Consider the following 16,528-nt stretch of genomic DNA (forward strand, 5'->3'; position numbering starts at 1 on the left):
TGTGGCCGCCAGCGCCAGAGATCCTGAACACTGTCTGGCAACACTTGCCAAGATCACGAACTCTGTCTGGCAACACTTGCCAACAAGAGTGGCTGGCAACGTCAAAAAAGAAAAGGCGCGAAAGTTCGTTGGATTTTGTCCGGGTGTTGCCCGAGGATGTCTGTGACAGTTCTAACCTTTTCTAATAAAGTTCTTTTTTGTTACTGTTCGTGTTTGCCTGCTTAATGTTAGATCTAAACATCAGTAGGATTGAATGACAAAAATAAAAAAGATGTCAACCAGGCAAGCCGCTGCTGAAATGCCAATAGATGTATCTCGCGCGACTCTTTGGACAACTTTAAAAAACTATCACAATGTAAAATATTTAAAAATGATGTCGAAACTACCTTTAACTACTAAACACGTATCGATGGATTTAAGTTGGGCTAAAGACGAGATGGGATGGCAAGAAATAATGTTTAGTGATGACAAGTTTAATTTATATGGCCCCGATGGGTTTTCGTATTATTGGCACGATTTAAGAACAGAAAGCGGATTTAAAATAAGCCGCGGGTCTATAATGATTTGGGATAGTTTTGGAGGTAAATAGGATGGATTGGAAGGTAAAACTAATTTAGTATTTGTTGACAAAAATACCATTACATTTGGTGGTTTAATTGGAGGTCATAAATGGTAGTTTCGACCAGATAATGCTCCCATTCGTGCCTCGATGTCAACAAATAATTGATGTAATATTAACTGGTCTCGGTGTTGTCCAGATTTAGATCCCATTGAAAATTTATGGGGGATTTTAGCAGCCATTGTTTATCGAAATGGGAAACAATACGAATCCGTAAATTTAATAACCTTACAACCTTTAATGGGCTGACTCATTCCCTATATTAAGTAAAGCTATTTTTGAACAATTTCAAGTTTGATTATTATTACAGTATATTCCTTCTGGTCTCGATACGACAAGTCCTTTTAATTATAGCGGCAACTAATTACAAAACATTTTCAATAAGTATATAAGTAATAATTTTCAACAAAAGTATACGAAACACCCTGTAATATAAGTGCCGGCGTTACATTTGATATACTGTATTACTTTTAAACAGACCACTATATTGTATTGACGAAACTGCCTTTACACGCGGGACGAATATAAAGTCGAATTAACTGGTTCGTCGTCCGTAGCGATAAGTATTTAATTACTTCATTTTATTGTTTTAATACAATTAAAACCGTGCCGAAAATGCCAATTTATTTTTCTTCGACCAGGCCCTACCAGCCGCGGAATTTAAGTTACGTCATTTCTCTATTCGACCGGCTTATGCATTACTTTCGAAAAACGGTTATAATAAGAGATTGGTTTACGTAATTTATTCGATTTTTACTTTAAATACACCCGTAATTCGCTCCTTGTCAAAAAGAGTGGTTCTTAATTCGTAAGTTTTTATTTATGAGTCTGTCTACATTCCTACCGGGTGGTTTTAATTAAAAAGGTGTTTAAAACTCTGCGTAGAATGAACTAATGGACCAAATTCGACAAAAATTTGCCTGCATATTTCTTGACCCTGGTGTTTTGATTTCGCAAATAAAAAAATTTAGTTTCGAAATTTGCCGATAGTGGGAAATTTAGCGCTAATGTTGCTGCTATTAATAGTTTGTTAAAGAAATTCGAGCAATACTTAAGTCGAGACACAAAGCGCAATCATGTTTTGCAATTTAGTGTGTAAAGTAGATTCCACGAACCCATGTCCTCCCACCGACGGGCTCGAGATGGCCTGGACCGGTCCCCGTAACAATGGAATGCTGCGATTGTCGGTGGTTATCGGTTCGAAGAACGCCTGCAACTACCTATCGCGGCGGTGGTTTAATGGTTCGGATAGGGATTGCCGTCGACGGTCGCGCCGATCTCCACCTAGCTTCCCTGGAGGAGTGTGACTGCGGTGCTACGATATGTTGGCCAATTTCTCCATGCCATTTGTATGCACGATAAAGCGCGAATTCATAGGCCAGTTATTGGCCAGCACTTAAATTAGGAAAGCGCTTGGCATGGAATGGTCAGAGAGATCATCCAACTCGAATCCCATCGAGAATGTTTAGTTTTTCTCCGGAATCTTTACGAGCTAAGAACGTGAGGCACAGATACTCCAAACCACCATAGATGATGTTATTGTTGGCGCGTCGCTTTAGCAAAGGTAATCACATTCCGTATTGACAGATTTCCATCAATGAACTCTACATTTTCCCATCCCATGTCTTTTGTTACCTACACCCCACGCTCTGCGAAAGTTTCACTGATTTGGAATAAATATTTTTCTTTATATCCGCTTTTTACACTTTATTACTTAACTTTTGAACATTTACTTTCTGTCTTTCCATTCGATTATCAGTTTTCTTCGACGAAAAAGTGGAATTATTTGGCAATTTTTTACATTTTTCTAAGTCATTGGATGTCGTAAAACATATTTTAATCCGTAAGAGTAAAATTCCTCTATGTTCACGCTAAAATGACTTAAACAATCGATTATAATGAAAATGAATGCATTTCCAATTCATTTAAATTAGGGGAATTAGCGGTTCAATTTCGGATGTCGCGCCGCGTAGCACCGACCGTATATTATTTAATTCGATTGTTCGGTTGCGACAATGTCTTACTATTACACACGCCAATGACGAAACAGTAAATTGCAGTTTATATTCGATTAAACGTGTGACGAAATCGATTTAGACCAGAGGTTGTTAACCCGGGACTCGGCCGTCTTTGGGAGAGGTGCGAATATAAACAAATGCGAAGACGATCCGTTCAGATTGTCTTCGCCTACTACCCTATTTAAACTATGGTAAATTAGCCACGTAAATGCATCGTTTATGCAGAAATTCCGTTAATCGGGGTCGGATCGAGTGGGATCTTGGTATTCAAGGTCGCCGAGAGAAAAGAATTTGTGCATTACTTACAATTTTAAACAACTTTAAGTAATACACGATAAGAAAAATAGTCATTATTCTTCAGTTTTCTCGTAGAAGAATGTTACGCTCGCGGTCTAGTAACAGTTACGTTACCGCTTTCGTATAGAGAGGATGGAACCCGCCGCATTACGGTTGGAACAAATCGTGTGTCTAATTAGGCGCGCTGCTTATAAAGGTGAGAACGTTAAAAATCTTCCTGTTAATTAACTTCTTAACAACGGTCACTTTTTACGTTCTCGTCAGCGGCCGTTATTCACGGGTTTGACTGTACAGTATTATCATCGATTCATTTTGCAGAGTTACTCTTTATTTTATTCTAAAATTGTCAACACGGACTTATCGGATTAATGGGACTATTACGCCGGTGTAGTGGCTTTTAACAAAAGGAGTTCTTAATCCGAAAATCAAAAATCTTTATTTTTTCAACCGTAGTAGTTTTACCCGTTAATATTAATCCGATAAATGCACGTTGACAATTTTAGAATAAAATACGAGCGAATGACGTTAAGGCACGTAAATTTACTCTTTATTAGAGAGGTTGCGGCAGACGTTTTCAACACGAAAACGTGTACGTCGGACGTTCAGCGCCGCTTTCCTAAAGGACTAGAAGTTTGGCAATGGTGTTTGGAACGTCAAGCATGATTCCACTGACTATCCAAACACCATTGTCAAACTTCTAGGCTTATAGGAATGCGACGCCGAACGTCCGACGTACACGTTTTCGCGTTGAAAACGTCGGCCGCAACCTCTCTATTTATTTACTATTTTTACTTTTCCTTCTCTGTTATATCTAACAGAGGTCGGTCAAAAAATGGCCTCGCGACTTTAGATTTTTGAACTCGGGACACCGCGAAACGTCGACAAATGCAAACAAATTCCAGGGTTTTTCTGTACGTATAGTGCGTTTTGTCCACTCTGTTTGAAGTTTAATAACTCCCGCGCTTTTTGTCAAAAATTTCTTAAATTTTGCATAGAGATTTGGTTATTAGGGGATCGATGCCGTTAAATTTTGGTGGTCGAAGGTGGTGGGGACATATAAATGGGTCACGCGTCGTATTTCGAGAGGGGACAGACCTAATAAAGAGTTTACTCGTTATTAGCATTTACAAATTAAAAAAAAAAAAAAAAACATTAAAACTCATTCCTACCTTCAAAATTAGGCATTTTGCCATTTTATAATGCAACGGAGCATAGATTATCCGAATACCTATCGAGCAAAAGCGTTCGAATTTCCACTAGTGCTGTGGCTCTGCAATATTTGCCTGTCTCGACCAGAGTTCAAACTTAGCTAGAGCCAGTATTTGCCGCTAGTTAGCGCCTCGGTCGGTAGAAGAGCTTTTTCTGGCTTGGGATATACTGGCGAGTCAGTCATTTCCACCTATAATACTTGTTTTTTACGCTACGTAAAAATGTCGGCGCGCTTTGTGCCAGGATGCGAGGCGGGATATAAGTCATCGAACGACGAGAGACATTTCGTCCGTGTTCCTAGCGATAAGATCGAAGCGTGGATGCCACGCATTCCACCAGACCACAAGGTGCTAACAAGTAATTGTTACGTTTGTGACGTACATTTCACGAGTAAATTTATTTTAAAAACTTACTTTCGTGTTATAAATGGAGAGAGGGTAAAAATTCCACGCGATCGCGGGGCATTAGCGTCGGACGCGTATCCATCGAAGTGGCCCACCGGTGGCCGAGCGGTTCCGTTCGCCCAACGCTAGGCGTTCGGTGGTGGGTTAGTGCCCGGCCACGCGGAGTTATCCGTGTTTTCTCCGCGTCCGTAAGGCCCGAATACGGATCGATTACCCTTAAAAGCGTTCCCCTTAGGCGGGTCGCTCCAGTGTGGCGTCGCCGTAATTTTACAAAACAAACATCCGTGTCGCATCGTAACCCTTCTAAGTAAGTACATTAGTAAGTTCGTGCCTGAAAAACGACCAACGCAACGTCTAACAACAGACGAAGAACCATCTAGGAAGAGCTGACAAAAATATAATACCAAAGGTAATAAACGTTTGTTATCTAATCTTAAAGGAAGGTGGGACGACGGATAGAAAAGCGTTAGGGCGCGACTGCGCGGAGTCGAATTTAATAGCGAGCGATAGTTCTGGCGAAGGGAAACAATGCGCGAGCGAGAAGCGAGAAATCTGGCCGGCCAGAGCGAATTTCTGCTTGTCGCGCGTACCTGACAGGAGCTTTAAATAACTTTACCGAAAATCGGTGCACTACAACTTTAGAACGATGAATGAAATGTGATATCAAACTCCCATTAAATAAATAATTAATTGTTAATCACGCTTCATTAAAGGTAGATTAAAATCGCGATAAATTTTTTTCGCGAGGGAAAAAATTTTTGGAAAAATTTGGAGACTTAAAAAACATTCCAAAGATGCAAAAAAATTTTTTTGGGAAGCCGAAAGGACCGAGTTTTCTGTAACGCTACGTAACCTGCCCGAGTTACCTCGTGTGGATTTAGTCCTCGATCGAACAGTCGAAGGGGAATCGGTAACATTCGCATCCGGTAGCGGATTCGGAAATCTTTAGAGCTGGTTGAGAAAGGAAAGAATACGAGTTAGAAAGTTTGTTTGCTATCCGAAGAACTTTTCTGAAAAACACCCAAAACGGGCGTTTTTCGGAAAAGACAGCTTGGATTCGGACAGAAGAGGCCAACGAGGCCTCTTTTCCGGCTTAAACGCCCGAGAAATTCGACGTTCGATCGGATTTACCTCTGTAAAGTGCATTTAGTTATCGAAGGGTCGAAAGTCGTTATCGCGCGATGACGAAGGACGCGCGATAGAGTTAGATTGACTACGTCACCGTCGCTATTTATTTAGGAACGGAGCGACGAAGATCGCTTAGAAAAGAATGGAAACCGTTTTGGCCGTGGTGGCGCTAATAGCGATCTATTCCGTCCATCGTCTCTTCGCGCGGGCCGGCGCAGACGAGAAGTCAACTCGTACAGGTATCGTCACTTCCTCCCTTACGTTATTGTTTATAAAGTAACTCGCAGCCGGAAACGCGGAGGTTAACTTATAACTTCCGGAATTACGTACGGATGGCGAAAATCGATAACGCCTCTCTATTTCCGATCCTCGACGGAACTCGAACAATTCGTAAACGGGGGTAGAAGTCACGCGGAGTTGTAGAAATGTTGTGAGTGTGCGGGAACGGTGCGACGTAATTAAAGGAGATGACGCCATTGAAACGACCTTTACCGTTTGATAGGAGGAAAAGCCGGGATTCGAGATAAAAAAAATCATTTTCCGGGGCGTTCTACTCGATAGCATTGTATTTCTTATCGGGCAAAAAATTGGGTTTCGCGCGGTAGTTCAGTAAAGATGCCGATTAAAACTATTTTTACATCAATATGGACGAGAATGACGAAATGTCGGATGTCGGATAACTGGTTCGAATCGGTAAGTTATCGGGATTAAACCGCGAGTTTATTTCTTATGTCCAGGTCGAATATCGAAATAAACACACGCAGAAAAACATTTTCTATCGCTCGATTCTCTCTTATATACTTTTCATCCTTTCGGTCTATAACTTTACGCTCATTCCTCCGAACGGGCATTCGGACAGACCCAGAATTTGATTACTTTTCGAAGATAAAAGCCAGGATTTTCATAAAATTTCCAAGTATAACTTAGAAAATTGATTGGCAAATTACATTTCGGTCGTCTCGGACAGGCGTTATACGCGGGTTTCTCCACCATTCGCTCATTCCGTTTGCTTAGATTTAGTCAATAGTGGTTTTTAAAAACATAAATTTATTGTTTTCGTCATAGAGGAGTTTATACGTAGGTAAACTGCGTGGAAATTTTATAATCGACAGAGAAGACAATAGTTTTTATCGGCGATTGTGAAAGTGCGATTAAATTATCAGCCATTATTATTACAATTTCTGTTATAAATAAAAATGACGATTTTATTGTTGGAAGCGACCAAAACGAATTCTTTATCGTATTTGTTATCTTTCGAAATTTGCTGTCCGTTTTCATACCAGGCCGGGATTTTTTACTCGGACAGAGGAATCTGAATGTCGATAAGAAAAAATGTTTTTCACTTAATTGTAAATACGATATTCGCGTTTTTCATGAACTATAGAGGGCGCCGCATTTTTACAAAATGGCTGGTAATTAGTAATGTAAAATTAATCATATATTACTGTCCGATATAATGATATACGCTGCCCGTAGCTGTTTATCGAGAAATTTTATAGAAGGAGAACAATTATTGTTAGCGGGACACGTCATTATGTGGTATGGAAACAAATGAGCGAGACGTTCTGTACATGTTTGTGCTTTTTGTGTTAAAAAACATCGAGTTTGACATTGTCCCATCGGGGCCGGATTTACAAGTGAAAAGCCTCGACTTTCGAGGGACCTCAAACATTTGTACAAAAAAGAAAATTGAAGTCAGGTTTTTACAAACCGACAAAATATACTTCACTGTTTATTTTGTGTAGTATTTCACTGATTTTTTCTAAGAATTAACATAAGATATTTTTTTTAAAAAATTGATAACACCAATTTAAAAAAAAGATTTTTAATGGAATGGGTACAAAAATTTAATTAAACTTAATTATAAAACAGAAGAGTAGTAAAACCTCGCGTCTTTTTCTTCCAATATCCGTATTAAATCAGAGTCTGATTTAATTCTTTTCTTTTTACGATTGACTTCTAAAATCGTGAAGGGTTGGTAAGGGGCCTTACAGATTTCGGCTCTGGGCTTCGAAATGCTTAAATCCGACCCCGTGTCCTACACAAAATTACCGGCATTTTAAACTTTAACAAAATATGTTTTAAAATTGACGGCGTAACTTGTTCGTGTAAAGCTGGATAATCGGGAAACTGCCAATTCTTAACAGTCTAATCCACTCTTTCAGAATTCATAAATATAACCCATCAATTTCCGAATAATCATCTGTTTTTCCCGTTTTTCGTGTGGGAATAGACGAAAACTTAAATCAGGCTCTCGTTTGGAACCAACAGTAAGCGTTGCTTTTTCTATCGCTTTCCATCTTTACCGCTGATAATACACAAGAATGAATCCAACCACCCAGATAGAATAGTTTTATTTTTAAACACCAGAGGGCGAGCATCCGGTGAAAAGTCGATAGGTCTACCGCTCTGTAAGCTGTGAGTTGCCGTTAGCTGGCGCTATAATAGTGTTTCTCAACGGGGGCGATATTGCCCCCATGTGGGCGTTTTTCCATGCTGAGGGGGCGATTAGTAACAATTTATATTTTCGGGGGCGAAAAACAATTTTCTGGCGGTATAGTAAAACATTATATTAAGAATAATTGAATATTTTATTGGTTATATCGTACAATAATTAAACAAATAACATTAAACTAGTCACTAGTCTATTCGATGCAGTACGAATTTGGCGTTAGTCTTGGCCCTCGGCATCGGAATTTTGAAGTGACGGGGGCGACGATTCGTTAGAGGTTGAGAAACACTGCGCTAGAATCTCATTAATAAACGCAACATCGATTGCGAATAATATACGTCGAAGCTCTTTTCTTACCACAGACTCAATATTAATTTAAAAAAAAACATATGGGCTTAACCTCGATAAACTGCAGAGCTACCCTAAATCCTAAATCTATCCTACGTTAACACTCGATTTAACATTTCTATACATTTCCATAATTTAATGTTTATAATTCTCATCAATCCCTTTTCTTCCTAATTTAGAGAGTTGTCGAGAAAACTCCAGGCATCTCACGCTAATAACGTATACATATTTTGACTACAAAAGCGTACTTTTAAAAGAAAATGGCGCGAGAACGCGTGTCCAGCACGAATTGACAACTCTACTTAAGTTTTGCGCTTATTCGCCGAAATGACTTTTTACGCTACGTTTTTCTGTTACCCGATAAATACGCCAGTCGTGTATTTACTTTTACGAACGCGGTTACGAATGACGAGGCGCGAGTTCTTAGGTGTTTGTAGAGTCGAGTGAAGGATTGAAGCGAGGAGTTAGGAAGGATTTTTTTAAATAGGAAATTGACTTCTATTTAGTGTGAGAAAGTCGAGTATGTCAGAAAACTCCGCGTGGTTAACCCATTGTTCGAGCGCCAACAATATCAGTGTTGGGTGTAGTCGGCGTGGTGCAATAAGCCCATTTGTTCTCTAATATTTTTACGACTATTGTGAAAGACCACGAATTAAAAATCATAGAAATAGAAATGAAATATTTAATAAATGTTAAAATATTCATTTTTCTAAGGAATAAAATGTGTTCCACATATTTACACCGAAATTGTGTTTGTAAACACGTTTTCTTATCGAAATGAATTTTATCAAACTAAACAGTTATAAAAACACGAGATAATATCTTATAATTAAGATAACATACGTCGATGCTCTTTCGAATCAATATTTATCGGGTTAAATACTCTGTTGGCTCTACTTATTTTCTTTTCCGGATGCTCTTTTCACCCCGGTCCGACCTATCGTTCCACCGGTTGTTCGTCCGGATTCGAACGCCAATCCGGGAATTTTTCGCCAATATATACGGGATTTACCCATCCCGTATATATTGCCTGGTTTACCTCACCCGGTGGACCTAGCCATGAAAATAAAGAAAGGACTTGTTACTTCCGACAAGACGGAAACTCGCTGGTTAATTTCATTTAAGAATAATCATATACTTTAATAAGAACTTAATTTAAGTAATTTTCTGACATTTTATAAAAGATACTCCCTCTGTCCCACAATAATAGTAGGGAAGAAAATAAATATACAACGCAACATTTATGGCGATAAAACTAGATTAAATGAAAATATTAGTCGTAATTTCATTTCGAGTGTTCTGGATATTTCAACAAGTTCATTACTGTAGGTAGGATCTGTTGGCTTCGATTCATCGACAACTCCAAGTTATAATTCAACTGAAATAAAACAATTGAGGATGAAATTACAAAAATACTTGTAATTCGTAATAATTAGGTTAAAGCAAAAATTGAAAAATGACGAATGTGACGAAAAACCATTTTGATTGAAGGCCGTATTGACCGATAATTCCTCGCTACTATTATTATGGGACAGAGGGAGTATTTAAGACGTAAAGAGAGAATATTTCGTATAAACGGTAAGTTGTACGAGGTTGTTTTTTCTTGTTTATTAACAAAAGGGAAAAAGAGTGCCTCCTTTTGTCTTTAAGAATAATAATAAGGAAGCTGGTTTGAATTTCGAGGTTCGACATTTATATTTATAAACCTAACAACGATTATTTTTGTTTATTTTAGCCATATGAAATTTTGTTTATTTTAGCCATATCCAAAACTTTATTTAATTCGATGGAAGAAACCATCGAATTAAATAAAGTTTCTATATACGAATCTAAAGTAGTACTAAAGGAAATTCAATACAATGGACCGAATGAATTAAAAACTAAACTTAATTAAGATGAAATCTCCTAGTTTTTCTTTCTTCTTCTTTAAACTTCTTATTTGACAATTATACACACTACTATACTGTATATAAAACACCGAACTTAGCACATCTCTGCGTGTAAACGGCTGCTTTCGATTCGACGTAAAGAAAAATATATGAGAATGGTATTATTCGCTCTGACCAGAAGCCCACCGGTGGCCGAGTGGACGAAATCACCGAATTCGCGCCTGACCCACGAGCTAGACACGTGGAATTTTCCGTGTTTCTTCACGCGTTTAACGCCTAACTAAAGGCTAGTTTTCTGTAGAAAGTCCTATAGGAGTCCTCGCGCTGCATTATCTTATCTCACCAAACTAGAGGCGTAGTAGTAAATTAAACGGTGTCGATGGCCATTGTCTATGGAAGCGCCACGGTCTAAGGAGTTTCGTACGGGCAAAGCGCCGGTTGGTGGCGCAATAACTGCGAAACGGCTTAAGTGTGCCAAGCGCGGCCTGTATATTGGTCATCTGCAAAAAGTAATTTTCTTAGTTTTTTTGGCCGAGGTATATTGTCTAAATGTTGGCAAAGAGTTCACGTGACTACGGCAGTGCGCTACACCCTACCTATTTAGTACGGAACAAAACCTATGAATACGTTCGACTTAAGAAAAGTGTTAAAAAAAGAAGTCTTATTTACCGAGCAAATACTTTAGTTTAAAGGTTTTATAGTTTATAAGAAAAGAAACAAACGAATGAAATATTTACGATTTATAGTTAAAAATATCTTTCTAAAATAAGAGTAAGTAAATTAGAATATTTCTGTGACGTCAGATAAATTGTCGATTGATCGACTGCTTAACACACTCAAATATCTATATTTATCATAGAATTAATGCTCGAGACGGTTCTGTTATAAATAAAATGTCGCAATTAACGTCGAGGCGGTTAAAGCCACTCTGAGGGAGCCGACACGTAATTTTTTATGGACGATCAGTGCTGGGTACGTGGGGATTCGTCCCTCACCACTTTGCTGCCCCACTAGTCAACCTGGCAGAACGGATTAATTAGATAAGGCCATCTGCCGAGAGAACTTTCTGTAGAAAACTGACCCTTATTTAGGGGTTAGACACACGAAGAAAATTTGAAAAGCTACACGCGGCCAGTCCGTTTTTCGGGCGCCAATCCGTCACCACTGTTCAGTGGTTTTATAAACGCGGCCACTCGTAGGTCTTCTGGTCGGAGCGAATAATGACGATTTTATACCATTCTCGTAGATAGGCTAATAACAACGTAATGGAAGGGAAGCGTGCACCAGATCTAAATCTCCGGACTTTGAACTGTTTATTTAAGTAACATATATAAACAAAAACGAAAACAAACCATATAAATCTGGTATAATAGCTGATAAATACTTAGATTTAGTATATGTCTCTTCAATCCGAATGGTTAGCAAACGGTAGACTTACTTTCAGCTCTGAGGTTAAGTATTCCTTTATTGTAAATTACATATGCATTTCAGGCTTGTATGAGCCCCTCTTCAGTGTAAATTCTACACAAAATTTAAAAACAAAAAATCAATTTACAATAAAGGAATACTTAACCTCAGAGCTGAAAGAAAGTCTACCGTTTGTTAACCATTCGGATTGAAGAGACATATACTAAATCTGAAAACAAACCAGGTTTATTTTAACTCGCAAACCTGTCTACGTCTCTATTTGTATTTAAAATTGAAAATTAACAAGGGTCTTTGCTACTTATTTTTGTAAATAAATAAATTAGGAAAAATAAATACGGAAGCGAGCTTTCAATGCCTTTATGCCCGTATTCAACATGTAAGCGTTTACTTTTCGTAGTGGTACAGAGGTGCAAAACCATTTTCACTAGTCGAGGAGGAATCAACTGTCGTGTTGCTTTGCCATTCGACCTAATCCAGGGGTAATGTAGATTATTCTATTGTAATTTGGACGTTGAGGATTCTATACAGAAACGATTTATCAGTTTTAATGCCGAGCAATGTTGCAACGAAGTTAATGTAGCGACTAATTAATCATTTCATCGGACATATTGATCTGCCGAATTAATTTTACAAAATAAATAGATAAATAGGAAGCATTTTCTACGTAATTATAAATATTTTTCAACTCTTAAATCAGAGATCGAGATGGCTCGTTATAATTTTTAAGTTTTTCATCCCGCTTGTAATAATGAGGAACGTTTTTAAATACTTGTCGAGTATCGGCCACCTGACGAGGAATGCGGAGGATTGAAAATTTCTGAAGATCGTGGCGTATGAAAACATAATGTAGAGTTGCTAGATATATATCCTTTCAGCTAACGATTCGCCCTCTTTAGTCCGGTTATTACTAAACTACGGGAATTTTATTCTTCTCTGTATAATAATATTTTATTTGTTTCGTTTGAAGGTTTGGTCTTCGCTGCGAAACACGCGTTGGCATTCTTATACGTAAAATTGCTGAGACTAATCGGTAAGAACAGGAAGGTCGAAGAGGACATTTATGGAGAAGTTACAAACGACTGTGTGTCGCTAGGAGTGTTGCCTCATTCTAGAGAATGGGAAAACGAATTACCTCGTCCAGACCATCCGTCTTCTCAGGTAGGTCATAATTAGGTGGTGGATTTGGGCCATGATTCGGATTCCTCTATCGCATCCTAATCAAAACACTTATTACTCACTATCTCGTTCTGAGAAACGGGTGTTTTGGCCTCACCTATTACGAATCCGGGCGAAAAGATTAACAACAGTCAAAAAAACATCTTTGGAAATATTTGAGAACTTTAACACGACTCAAACGTGTCCAATTGTAGTTGTTAAAATATTTTTCGTACTTTTTCTCGAAACGTAATCTGAGAAAACACAACAAATTTGTAATACGTATATTTTTTAAAGAGAAGCGACGAGATCGCCTTCCACGGTGTCAATTCGAAGGGAGCGTGTCTCGTGACGTATCTGATTCGAAGAGTGGACGATTTTGCCGACGTTTGGCTGTACCTGAAACTAGAAGACGGTCGATGTTACTCTCTGTTGCGTCAACCCATCACCGCCAATTACGTCGGCACGGAGCATTGTTTCGCGGCTCACGGACTGTCGGTCAGGTGTCTGAGTCCCATGCGTCGCTGGAGAATTGTCTTCAATGGACTCCTCAAGTAAGCACTTTTTAAATACTATTGGCGCGTGTATAGAAACGTCGCAATCGGAAAGCAGCTGCACCCCTTTTCCTAGTTAGCCGGGTTGTAAAAAATTTGTAAGGTTCACTGTTTCCTTTCTGCACTCCCTTCTAAAGATTTCTGGATCCTCTGTTAGTCACACGTAAAATTTGTATTTCGGATCGATTTTCCGGTTATCTTGCCCAATAGTAGAGAAATAACGGATAATCGCATAAGTATTTATCCGCGATGGGTACATTCGAAGACTTCTCATCGCCCTGCAACACGGTTTCGTTACTATGACACAGAAACTCACTGTTCTTTCTTTCTCTACGTAGCATATTTGAATGTCGAAAGAAGATTCTGAATTATCTTTAAGAAACATCAAGAAGTGGACTACTTTGCTCCGTTATACCGCATCCATATCTTTCTTACACGCTCGTTCTCTATCGGAATTGATGGCCAACCAATGACCGATATTCACTGATCGAGACGCCAAGATAACGACTAGCGTCGATAAAGTGTGACTTTGTACTTCATATAAACGTCATAAAGATAACTAGAAAATTATCATTTTAGAAAACAGTCTTTCTTTGCTTCAACAAACAATCGATAACGTTCGGTGTTTGTTACGATACCATAGAAAAATAAGTTTACTTTACAATCAACTGCTATAGTTTTTTTTTTAAAATAAAAACAATAGAAACCTGTTATCACAATAGAAACTTGATACCAGATTCAATACACGAAGAAGAAAATTCGAATTTCGGGAAATAGTGATAAGTAATTGCTGATTTATAGTTACAAATAAAAATAACACTTAAGATTAACTCTCTTCAGTCCATTGACAAAATAAGCTGTGCGTGTATACAGGCTACCACATAATATTGTATAGGGAAGATGACGGTCATCAAATAATGCTTCGGATACGGGTCTGGTTGTTTCGTGAAGCAGCAAATTCCTTTCATTGTTGAATCCACTTAGATTTTGTTTTTGCTCTTTTCGCCCTCGAGACACTAAGGGAAGTCTCACGGTTTCGGCCGGGTGCGTAATGAAGGTGGCCAGGTTGCGAGGGAACAGACCAGATTTCTGCGCCGAGTCTCAATAGTCATCCGGCCAGTGAGACTCGGTGTAGTCTATCACTTCAGGTTTTAGCCTTCCACCTCGGGGGCCTCGGGAACGAATCTGCTCGGGACAAAAAATTTTAGGAGTTTATCGCGGTGGTCCATACGTCTCTTACCATCTGGCAGCCCATTGTTGCTATGCCAAATCCACGTTGGGTTTGATTAAAGGGTCTTCAGTGCCTACGGGGCAGAAAGAATGAAAAAAAAAACAGATAAAAAACAAATAATTTATCCGTGCATTACGAAAACCGAAAGAAATCTCTTTTGCTTGTCAATTTAATAAGTTTCTATTCGTTTAAATCTCTGGAAATACCTCCAATATTTGATACGATGCCGAAATTGGCGGAATAGAAATTTCATTTCCATAATTACCTCACTCTTAAATTCTTTTTCTTATAAAATATTCAATTTTATATTGACAGGACTGTACCTGCTAAGGATCCTCCGACCGTAACCCACGTGAAATTTCAGTTTACGTAAGTATTCATTTTCCTTTTCACGGAACCTTAACCGATTAACCGAAGTTACTTTTTCCACCGTTTCGTTTGAAAATAGAAAAAAAATCACGCGTGAAATTCAAATGTCTTTCATGTAAATTGGTGATTTTCAAAGTCCAAAATGTCACAGATTACTTGACACGCAATCATATACCGGCTACCCAACTGGTATACTAAAGTCTTAGCAGGTAGGTAGCCGGGTTTTAAGAAAATTTGGAAATCACTGGTTTAATGTCCTTCGTTTCGTCCAATCGTTCGAACTATGATCGGTACACTCCGTCAAATTGTACTTAAAACTGTTGTGTTGGTAATCTTCCTCTACGAAGAAAGTCCGGTTCCTACCTTAACGGTTCGTACTTAGACAATTGAATAGAAGAAAGAAAATCAAATGGAATTTGAATTTTTAACGAGGAATTGTCATATTCGACAGGTGGAATGCCACCAGCAGCGTCTACGACTTATTTTACGACACTCCCGTCGATCTAGTTGCTTCGGCTATGGCCGCGGAAAAGTGGAAAAGTAATCTTCCCGACGTAGAAAAGTAAGTACTTTTAATTTCCACTTAATAACTTCTTATTCACACGCGTAATTTTAAATTAATTTAATTATGCCCACGTGTTTATTTTCTTCGTAATTCACCGTCGAATTTCAAAAATAGAAAGGTGCATTCGGATTGAAGGTAATATTTTAATTGAAAGAGCCAATTTTTTCCGCAAGTGTCGCTAATCCCCGAACGGTAAGAGCCTGTACACACTAGGCGTTTTTCAACGCGCGTTAAACGCGCGCTTTTAAACGAACGTTTAACGCGCGTTTAAGACCCTGTACACACTAGGCGTTTTTCAACGCGCGTTTTAAAGAACCAAGAGTTCTATGTAGCCGTACACACTCAAACGCGCCCTTTTGGCCAAGCGTGCGTTTATAGATTTTTGTTAAAACGCGCGTTTTGCGGGCGTTAGCCGAGCCCTTGGAGATATATGTGCTGCCATGTTACCGTACATGCGATCGCGCGTTTTGCGGGCGTCAGCCAAGCGCTTTGAGATATATGTGCTGCCATGTTACCGTACATGCGATCGCGCGTTTTCCCGGCGCTTCTAGATTTACGCCGCCATTTTGCTGTATATTAGATCGCGCGCTTTTGGGTAATATCTACTTTTATAATATGGAGTAAGTCGTCAAATGATTTTATAGACATTCTAAAATAATTAAAAAACTTGGGTTCATATTGTCGTAGTTTTGGATACAACGTCACAAACATTCCATGGGTCAGTCTATCTCGTAATATTGGGTGCACCCAAAATTCTCTTTGCCTCTGCCGTCGTCTTTTATAGCGACGATAGAGGAGCCACACACAAGCAATCACTTCCACATCCATTTCCAAACCGAGCCAGTGCGCACGCTCCGCTAAA

At 38.9% G+C, this 16,528-nt stretch overlaps 1 protein-coding gene across 1 annotated transcript; it reads left to right on the plus strand.

Moving 5' to 3' along the window:
* The first annotated feature begins 5,697 nt into the window (after positions 1-5,697).
* LOC111617646 lies at positions 5,698-15,799 on the plus strand. Its single transcript, XM_023358918.1, has 6 exons — positions 5,698-5,914; positions 12,760-12,950; positions 13,245-13,501; positions 15,048-15,101; positions 15,553-15,663; positions 15,781-15,799. The coding sequence occupies exons 1-6, from the start codon at positions 5,818-5,820 to the stop codon at positions 15,797-15,799; spliced, it is 729 nt and encodes a 242-aa protein (XP_023214686.1). The 5' UTR covers positions 5,698-5,817.
* Positions 15,800-16,528: the final 729 nt, after the last annotated feature.

Source organism: Centruroides sculpturatus, unplaced genomic scaffold (genome assembly GCF_000671375.1).
Source record: "Centruroides sculpturatus isolate CEXI.00-Female unplaced genomic scaffold, Cexi_2.0 scaffold1753, whole genome shotgun sequence".
NCBI classification, from domain to species: domain Eukaryota; kingdom Metazoa; phylum Arthropoda; class Arachnida; order Scorpiones; family Buthidae; genus Centruroides; species Centruroides sculpturatus.